The 10,278-nt window shown below is 37.1% G+C and overlaps 2 protein-coding genes across 2 annotated transcripts; both read right to left on the bottom strand.

Annotated features, from left to right (window-relative positions):
• Positions 1-349: 349 nt before the first annotated feature.
• On the bottom strand, positions 350-4,564 carry LOC128384021 (uncharacterized). The gene is made up of 6 exons (XM_053343602.1): positions 4,392-4,564; positions 4,150-4,250; positions 1,675-1,966; positions 1,425-1,525; positions 936-1,079; positions 350-820 (listed from the first exon to the last, which is right to left on the bottom strand). Exons 1-6 carry the CDS (start codon positions 4,543-4,545, stop codon positions 359-361), a joined length of 1,254 nt encoding a protein of 417 aa, XP_053199577.1. The 5' UTR covers positions 4,546-4,564; the 3' UTR covers positions 350-358.
• A 1,835-nt stretch (positions 4,565-6,399) lies between these two features.
• Positions 6,400-8,002, bottom strand: LOC128383487 (uncharacterized). The gene is made up of 4 exons (XM_053343101.1): positions 7,849-8,002; positions 7,600-7,700; positions 7,043-7,195; positions 6,400-6,947 (listed from the first exon to the last, which is right to left on the bottom strand). The coding sequence occupies exons 1-4, from the start codon at positions 8,000-8,002 to the stop codon at positions 6,492-6,494; spliced, it is 864 nt and encodes a 287-aa protein (XP_053199076.1). The 3' UTR covers positions 6,400-6,491.
• Between the last annotated feature and the right edge of the window lie 2,276 nt (positions 8,003-10,278).

The raw sequence follows: 10,278 nt of genomic DNA, 5'->3' as shown, positions 1-10,278 counted from the left end.
TAGCGGACCCCTAGTCAATGGTTACTGTTGCTTGTTTAAAAAATGACTGTACATAAAGATAGCAATCACAAGCCAAAGCATCATTTAATGTGCAACAGAAACAATATGCTCCAACATACAGATGACTTTTTATTTGGATTGATCAGGAAAAACCAACAAATGAACATTATTCATTGGTGATGTTGTTGTCAAGTCAAAAACTGTTTTTTTAATAAATTATACTAAAATAACAGAAGGATAAAACATGTCCAAACAAACAAAAAAGGAAACAGTAAATATATTAACAAAATGATTAGAGATGTGGTAAATGAACAGATAAATGGTAGTAACAGTAACAGTCTGTTGTTGAGATTATTTATCATTTATGATGTATCTGCCGCACTGGTATAGAAGTTTGTCTGGGGGCGACACCTCTGGAGCAAAGCTCGTAAGGTGAACTTGACCTCACACACCGTCTAAACACCCTCAGACACACAAAGCAGAACTTCTCTTTACATCGGGTACAGATGATACTTTTACATAGTTTGCTGCTGTGCTCCACCAGTTGGCCACATGTGGGACAGGCTCGGATGGAGGGACATCCAGTGACCCCCTTCACATCCTTAAAGATGATCTCTGGACACTTTCTCAGTGTTTCAAGTGTATCATTGACACAGTCATCATTATCACAGCGGTCTGATCGTGGAGTTGGACCTTTCCATTCCCTCAAACACTGCCAGCAGAATCTGTAGTCCTTCTTTTTCTCAGCTGTGCACACTGAGCAGAGGACACTCAGATTATTCAGATCAGCTCTCTCCACAGAAGAGTTGCAGCCAGGACACTGTTAAATTGGGTTATGAAAAGAAAGACAAGTTTTTTTTTTGTATAACTGTTTTTAAATAACAGCAAATACTGTATGAAAACAGAATTTAAAATAACGTAATTAAAATACTTACTGGTTTGAAGTCCTTAGAGTTGTTGAGCATTTTCTCTTCAAACTCCTTCATTTCTTCAGGGGTCAGGAGAGCCATTTTACGAACCTCCTCATACGACCATACAGCACCACAGTCAGTTTGACCACAAACAAATGTGGTCTCACCCTTTGGTATTAAAAATAAAATCAGTCAAAACAAAACCTTCACATGTAAAACAATATGAACTTTAATGTATAGAGATACAGACTGATTCACTTGAATGTTGTGCAGAAAACTGATTGTGTTTTTAATTTGAAACATTTTCTTAAACAAGTGAGAATATCATCCAGTGTGATGAGAAGATTTCAGCTGGTTTATTATACAAATCAACTTCTGTCATCAGTCAGCTGTAATACAAGTCATTTCATTGTCTTCTTTTCTTCCTTCTTTCAAATACAGAAACCAATTTCAAACTTATTTCAAATTCGCAATGAAGGTAATCGTCTACAATAATAATCAACATTTACCAACCTCATCCAACAGGTAGCGACACCAGTCAGTGAGAGACATCGGAGTGACAGAATGATCACAGGACATCAGAGCTCTGAGAGACTTGTAGTCATTACACAAAACTATGAAACACAAGGAAAGATGTTAAGTGTTATAATCTGTGGACCGATTGTCTCTCAGGACATTGTCAGTAGCTCGTAACAGTAAATTATAGACTTGATTCAGATCACTGCTCAGGAAATATATTATCAATCATCTGATGAGTACTTACAATCCATTTCATCTTCCTCATCAACAAATCTAAGTGTGGAGTCTTCAGGGTCATAACACTTTTCGGTCATCATCTCTTCAGGTGGGAAATCGTTCATTACATCTGTAGTATCCATTGTCGATGAATATTGGCTTGTTACTGGTTCAACGTCAAGGACATCCTTAAATTTGTTGAGCATTTTCTCTTCAAACTCCTTCCTTTCTTCAGGGGTCAGAAGAGCCATTTTACGAACCTCATCAAAGGACCACACAGCACCACAGTCAGGTTGACCACATTTAAATCTGCTCTCACCCTTTGGCATAAAAAAAGATAATTGGTCAAAACAAAACCTTCACAAGTGGAAGAAATATTTATTTTAATGTAGGGTAGAACGGGGTTGGTTGTATCGTTCATTAGATCTCAGTCCCTAGAGGACGCTGTTAAAAAGTTTTGGCAATTAAAGTTTCAGAATTTAGGTGAGATGTTACTTCAGAGATCATTTCTGGAGTATATGAGAGGACGTTTAGTGTTTTTCATGTGAAAATGTAAATATCCAACTCTTCAGTGTTTCTCTTCTAGGCTTTAACACAACGAGTTCATAATAAAACAATTATTACCATTAAAAGTATGAAGAGACAGCGATAGTTAGGTAGGTTTTTTTCTTAGCTAAGCTAAAACATGTGGTTGTTAGCTTTGCTGGTGGCAAAAAAATCCCAGTTGGGGATGTTTGTCACCTTCTCTTTGGGGTTTGTTGTCACATGTTGGTATATACATATAAAGTGTGATATATCTACGTCTTTCTTTCTTTTAAGATAGCAAGATGAGCAGGAACCTTCTCAGGAAGACAAACAAGAGCCAGACTCCTCCAGATGTGAAGCTCAGAGCAGTCAGAGAGGTGAAGATGTACAATATTGTTATATAAAGACAAAAAATGCACTTGTAGAAATGATTTTTCCTGCGTATGTTCTCTTGGTGCAGGAGATGGGTTAGGTTGTTGAACTTAAATGAAACTAAACATTTAAAATACACTTTTAGGATTGTCTACATTTTTCATTTCCCCCATTAAAGTATCACAAGGACAACCAACCTAATAGTGTGTGACTGTGAGGGTCCATATCTTTTAAAAAGAATCAGCTGAAGGAGAGTAGGACCACTCTATTCCTACCGGACACTTTAGACTTCAATTACAAATTAAAAGGAAATCTATCCAGTATACAGTTTATGTGGAATTCAAAGGAAAGTAAAAAGTGTGACTACCAACCCTGTTCTCCTCTATAGAGATAGCCTACGGCACCGATTTAATTGAATGCTGCAGAAAACGTTTTCTCTCTTCCTTTATTTCAAATACAGAAACATATTTCTCGGAAATGCCTGAAACATTTTAAACAGCCAGGTTGAAATATTCTTACTCCTCTAACACTTCTTCATTGTTTGACGAGAAAATTAACCTTTTGAAATGACTTGATAAGACGGAGATGTTAGCTGTTCATTTCAAGTCTTATCTATCTATTTTGAGCTCTGCATGAAACTACACTTGTTAATTGACAATTGAAAAACGTATGAAAAAATGGTGCTACTGTCTTTCATTTATATTAATTAAGTTAATTAATGTGTCACAGATACCCACTGCGCAAAGAGACGTCCAAACGACGTCTTTTCCAAGTCATTTTTGCACGTCTAATTTTGGTCACCTCAAGGTGCAGACTGTTACTCCAGACGACGTCTTTCTTTCAACGTATACTTAACGTCCATTTATGACGTCCACAGTACCGCCGTGCAGGAGCTATTTCTAGTCCAAATATGGTCGTTGTGGACGTCTTTTCTACGTCAAATTATAACTCATTTTAATGTTTAGACGTCTATCAGACGTCTATCAGACGTCTAAACATTAGTCTGATAGACGTGCAGATCATGTCTATATTGCGTCCGTCCGAAGACCGATTCTGGACCACTTCACGACGTGCAAACTAGGTCTGCTATTTGGACGTCTAATCATGACCCCACTTGGACGTCAAAATGCAGTTGAACATTTGAACGTCGGGCTAGGTCACTTATTACGACGTCTAAGACAGGTGCAGGGAATTGACATGATGTCATTTATTTATTTACATTATTATTAATAATATAATAATAATAATAATAATTATTATTATTAATTCATTATTACTATTATTATTCATTTATTATTATTATTATTATTATTATCATAGTAGTAGTAGTAGTAGTAGTTCAAATGTTCAACTGCATTTTGACGTCCAAGTGGGGTCATGATTAGACGTCCAAATAGCAGACCTAGTTTGCACGTCGTGAAGTGGTCCAGAGTCGGTCTTCGGACGGACGCAATATAGACATGATCTGCACGTCTATCAGACGTCTAAACATTATAGACATGATCTGCACGTCTATCAGACGTCTAATGTTTGGTGGGTAACTCATTTCAATTTCGTGATCAACATAATCATGTACAATAATTAACAATAATAAACATTTACCAACCTGATCCAACAGGTAGCGACACCAGTCAGTGAGAGACATCGGAGTGACAGAATGACCACAGGACATCAGAGCTCTGAGAGACTTGTAGTCATTACACAAAACTATGAGACACAAGAAAAGATGTTAAGTGTTATAATTGTGGACCGATTGTCTCTCGGGAGGTCTCTCGTAACAGTAAATTGTAGACCTGATTAAGATCACTGCTCAGGAAACGTATAATCAATCATCTGATGAGTACTTACAATCCATTTCATCCTCCCGATCAACAAATATAAGTGTGCAGTCTTCAGGGTCAAAACACTTTTCGTTCATCCTCTTTTCAGGTGTGAAATCTCTCTTTACAAATTTAGTAAGCGATACCGGTGGATGTTTCCTTTTTGTATGTTTTGAGCCCATCTTGAGTTAGACCTGCCGATTTCCTCCTTCATAAGACTGATGACAAAAAATGGTGTTCAGTTTAATCCACTCGACTTTGAGGGAAGTCACGTGACTCTGAGTGGTTCGAGGTAAACAGACACTGTTGAAATGCAGCCCTGTGTTTTAGTTTCTGTTTGCATGTATCAGGATCGTTTTATGTAGAACATTAATCTGAAGAACATCGTTGCAGTCTTAATAGTGGCTCCTCACTGAATGCAGACTCAGTGGGAACATGATAACCAAACAGAATATAAATGGATCCATAAAGAGAAGGAAAGATCAGTCTGTGTGACAATGAAGACCACATGAAGAAGATCACTTACCAAAGCACAGATAATGAAACATGAAATAAACAATAAGAATAAAATTAAAACGTGTTAAATAAACAAATTAAGCAGATTAAAATGGGTTGGGATGATGATTGCACCTTTAATTCAAGTTCATGTGCATTTGTAAGAAAATGGTTGTTTCCTGCAGCAGATGTTGGCTGCTCTCCACAAGGGGGAGTGTCAGACTGATCAACACCTGGAGAAGTGGCGTCTGTACAAACTTCTAAAGAATACAGTAAGTTGTATTTACTGTCATATGATTTTTTTTATAAAGGCAAATTCTCTTTTAACTGTTTTTCATGTTTAATTCCAAAATATCCAAATTGATTTGAATTTCTTACATCTTCCAAATTCTGTGAAGCAGGAATTTGTGGTCAGCTCCGTATTTATATGCATGTAATTGTGCACTGTGCCATTTTATTGCTGTTTTTTCTCTTTTCTCCTTCAGAGTGAGTGTTGGAAGAAGGAAAATGAGAGACAGTCAGCTGAAGAGGACTGGAGTGGAGAGATCTTTGGCTTTGACAGTCATTGTTTCTTCTCTAGTCTGAACAGACAGGTTTGTGTGTGGGAGTATTTTTGTGTTTCTCTATTAAAAGTCATCTCAACTGCTTCCTACATGTAACATCACTATCCTCTTTACCAGATCCAGGTGTTTGGCTCTGAATGGGTGGACTGTCCAGCTGGAGGAACCATTCAGGTAACATGATAAAATACTGCATTATAAATGGGAGATATTCTTTATGCTAACATAGATGTTTTAAAATATACTTTCCTATCACTTAAATAATAATGTACAGTATACATAACACAATGCTATTAAGTACATATTATAGAAATCAAAGCACATTATAAGATATAGCACATATATTAATAATAATGATACTATAGCAGTAATAATAAAGGATTACTGTATATAAATCAATCACATTTTTATTTATATAAAGATCAGAATCAAACCAAATCACAACAAAAGACATCTCAAGGCACTTTTCACATAGAGCAGGTCTAGACTGTACTCTTTCATTTAATGTAAATATGTTGACACATCATTTCTTGTCTTTAGTTAACTGTCAGTCGGGTGCTGCAAGAACTATTTTTTTTGCACTATTCAGATTTTGCCACAACAAACAATGACATAAACAGACAAATAACAGACTGAATAAAGATGTGATACAAATATTACAATTTACAACTATAGGCTATAGTTTCACAAATAATACAGGTAATTGATCCTTTTCTGTTTATACTATTTATTGTTATTCTCTATTGTACTTTTGTGGATTGCTTATTTTTAATTGTAAGGCAAGGCAGTTTTATTTATATAGCGCATTTCATACACAATGGCAACAGAATTGTAACTGTAACTGCCATTGCTATTGTTTTGCTGCTGGCTGCACCACAAATTGCCCCTCGGGGACAATAAAGATATCTTGAGATAATTCAGGTTCGCCAATAAACAGCAGTTATGATGATGATGATGATGATGATGATGGCCTGTGTTGCCATTTTCTCTCAAACAAAACACACAGCTGTGCACATTTGACTCAGACCACAGTGTGACAGTGCAACAACAGAAACAGTCTGGTGTTATTGAGATTATCTCCAATGCCACACAGGTACGGAGGTTTGTCTGGGGGCGACTCCATCAGAGCAAGGTTCAAAATAGTCACTTGTGTCCGAACACTCTTCAGTGACCTTGAGACACACAAAGCAGAACTCCACATCACATCGAGGACAGACAATGTTTTTACACTGAGTTCTGTCATGTCCCACCAGTAGACCACATGCTGGACAGGCCCGTATGGAGGGACATCCAGTGACCTCCTTCACATTCTCAAAGATGATCTCTGGACACTTTCTCAGTGTTTCAAGTGTATCATTGACACAGTCATCATTATCACAGCGGTCTGAACGTGGAGTTGGACCTTTCCACTCCCTCAAACACTGCCAGCAGAATCTGTAGTCCTTCTTTTTCTCAGCTGTGCACACTGAGCAGAGGACACTCAGATTATTCAGATCAGCTCTCTCCACAGAAGAGTTGCAGCCAGGACACTGTTAAATTGGGTTATGAAAAGAAAGAAAGTATTTACATAACTGTGTTCAAATCACAACAAACATGGTATAAAACAGATTTCTAAAATACTTACTGGTTTGACATCAAAGAAATCCTTACAGTTGTTGAGCATTTTCTCTTCAAACTCCTTCCTTTCTTCAGGGGTCAGAAGAGCCATTTTACGAACCTCCTCATACGACCATACAGCACCACAGTCAGGCTGACCACACATAAATCTGGTCTCACCCTTTGGTATTAAAAAGAAAATCAATCAAAACAAAACCTTCACATGTGAAAAAATATTAAGTTTAGAAATACAGCAGTCCTAGCATCCCTTTCCCGTTTTGCGGACTAAATTATAGAGAGTAATGACTTGATAAGACTGAAGTGTTTGCTGTTCATTTCAAGTTGTGCATTTTGTGCCAAGTTAGTGTTGGAGTGCTGCATTAAACTACACTTGTTTACTGACATTTGAGATTGATTGAAATGATCGTGTCATGCATATGAATATGCCACAAATAGAGAAACGTATGAAAAAAAGTGGTACTGCCATCCATTTTCATCAATTAAGTTAATTATGTGTCACAGAAAAATGTCGTGATCAATGTAATCATGTAAAATAATAAACAATAATGAACAACATTTACTAACCTCATCCAACAAGCTGCGACAATAGTCAGTGAGAGACATCGGAGTGACAGAGTGATCACAGGACATCAGAGCTCTGAGAGACGTGTAGCCCATAGATTCAACTATAAGACACACAAGAAAAGATGTTAAGTGTGGACCGATTGTCTCTCAGGACTTTGTCAGTGGCTCATACCAATAAATCATAAACTGACGATTAAGGTCACTGCTTAAGAAATGGATAGCCTAATCAATCATCTGATGAGTACTTACAATCCATTTCATCTTCATCATCAACAAATATAAGTGTGGCGTCTTCAGGGTCGTAACACTTTTCGGTCATCCTCTTTTCAGGTGGTGAATCGCTCTTTTCATCCGTAGTATCCGTGATCGATGAATGTTTCCTTTTTGTAGCGTTTGAACTCATCTTGAGTTAGACCTGCCGATTTTCACCTCCGTGGACAAGATTGATGACAAAAATGGTGTTCAGTTTAATTCACTCGACTTTCTTGGAAGTCACGTGACTCTGAGTGGCTCGAGGTAAACACAGCTGACAGGCAGCCCTGCGTTTTAGTTTCTGTTTGCATGTATCAGGATCGTTTGTTACAGACTGGCATTTTAATCTGAACAACATCGTAGCATTTACAGTTCTTAACTGTGGCTCCAATCCACACTGCACAGACTCAGTATGAACATGAGAATTCAACTAAATATATTTGGAGCTAGAGGAGAGGAGATATTATCAATCTGTCATTATCAATGAAGAACAAATGAAAAATATCACTGTACTATAGTGTCCCTGAAAGAGGCTGACACATTTAAAACTGAAATGCAACACTGTAGACTTAATCATAGCCCTCCAAACACACACACACACACACACACACACACACACACACACACACACACACACACACACACACACACACACACAGTATGTGGAGTTCTGGGAATGTGTAATTAAATAAATTAAAAACAAAACAAAGACTAACAAACAACATATTTCAAGTAATAGTTACCAGAGATAACGGACAGGGTCGTTACTGATAATCGGAGTGCCTTCGGACAGACATCAATATCTGGGGCTAAACCCAGAGTACCCAGCGCCAAGGGCAATTTTTTACATGTGCAGAATTTAATTGTTCTGCATTGTATGAAGACTGCAAAAATTAATAGAAGTAGTGATTTATTTTTTGGTCCTTATCAACAACTTTCCAGAAACAATGCACATATAGAAATAAATAAATAGCAACCAAGAATTAGATCAAAAGGACACAAAAATAACAACAGATATATTACATTTATATTACTAATTATTACATTTTAATTGCATTTTCACTCTGTGTCACTGACTCAACTGAAATGTCTACAGAAGTTTCACTTTTAATCACAATTGTTATAAACTCACTCAGATTCAGTCAGCAGCTAATTGATGTTACTGCTCAGAAAACGTAACTTCAACCAGATATTTTTTTAAAAGAAGAAAAAAAAAGACTTGGTGCTTTTGAGACAACATTTAGGGCTGCAGTCCCAAAAGTTCCCCCCTTGCTCCACCCCTGCCATACATCCATCAGCACAATAGAACGATCTTTTTCATTATTGTAGTTTATGATGATGATAATACGTTTCAATAACCTTTTCTCTGAGTTGCTTGAAGTGTTGTTTGGTTCTTAACGTGTAATTGTAGCCAGGAACGCTGGTAAACCAATAGCTGGGAGGGCCGCTCACTGGTTAATCAGTATTTTACATATAAATGATTGAGACACATTCAGGTGATCTCCGTTTCACTTGTTGTTCAGACTACTAGCATCAACTGGCTCGACCTCTGTTGAATTAGGTCAGTCACTTTAAAGGGGGTGAATATTTATGCAATCACCTATTTTTTTGTGAATTATATTGACCATTATTTAATTCATAAAAGCAATAAAAGGGGAAAACGGGGGGGGGGGGGGGGGGGGTGAATACTTTTTATAGGCTCTGTATATCTGCCACTAGTGCTGTGGAGGATGAATGTGCTTTATGAAAAGCAAGTTTCACTAAAAAAAAAAAAAAAAAAATGCAATGAGGACACGACACATTTCTGATGCTACAAATATTTCTTTCATTTTCTTTCCGGTTAGCCTATGTTGTTCTGCTGTCTTACACAACACACTTTAAAATGTCTTTTTTAAATCATTTTTAGCATTGAGGTAATCCAAAAGTAACAGAAACTGATGAAATTATTACTTTAATATTGTGATAATTCAATTAGGTTTTTAACAGGTAATAAGTCATTGTATCGACATTTATAAGTAACCTTCCCAAACCCTTACTAGTGTTGTCCTTTCTTAACTAGATCCTTGTATTGAATTACTCTCAGATATCTCAAATATAGGTTACATCACTTTGGATAAAAGCGTCTGTGTAAAAAAAGAAAAGTAGTCAGTATTAGTCAGGATGGTCGTGGCGGAGAGATAATCAGTGTCAGGGAGAGTTTAGCAGGTGGGGATGATATCTTGTGTGCCAAAATAGAAAGCTTGGATAGGTATGAAAGGGAAATAATAGTGTCAAGGTTCGGTTGGAAGGTGGAGACGATTTTATTGAAGGAGATCAAGGTACTTTCCATCAAACATCAACAAGTATGTAGGTATAAAAAAGGGCCTAATATTGAATGTTAGATCATTGCTCATGGACTTTGTGTGTTAGTCTCACGTTTTGCTGCCG

This window comes from Scomber japonicus, chromosome 22 (genome assembly GCF_027409825.1).
Source record: "Scomber japonicus isolate fScoJap1 chromosome 22, fScoJap1.pri, whole genome shotgun sequence".
NCBI lineage: Eukaryota > Metazoa > Chordata > Actinopteri > Scombriformes > Scombridae > Scomber > Scomber japonicus.
This window is presented reverse-complemented; position numbering and strand designations above follow the sequence as displayed.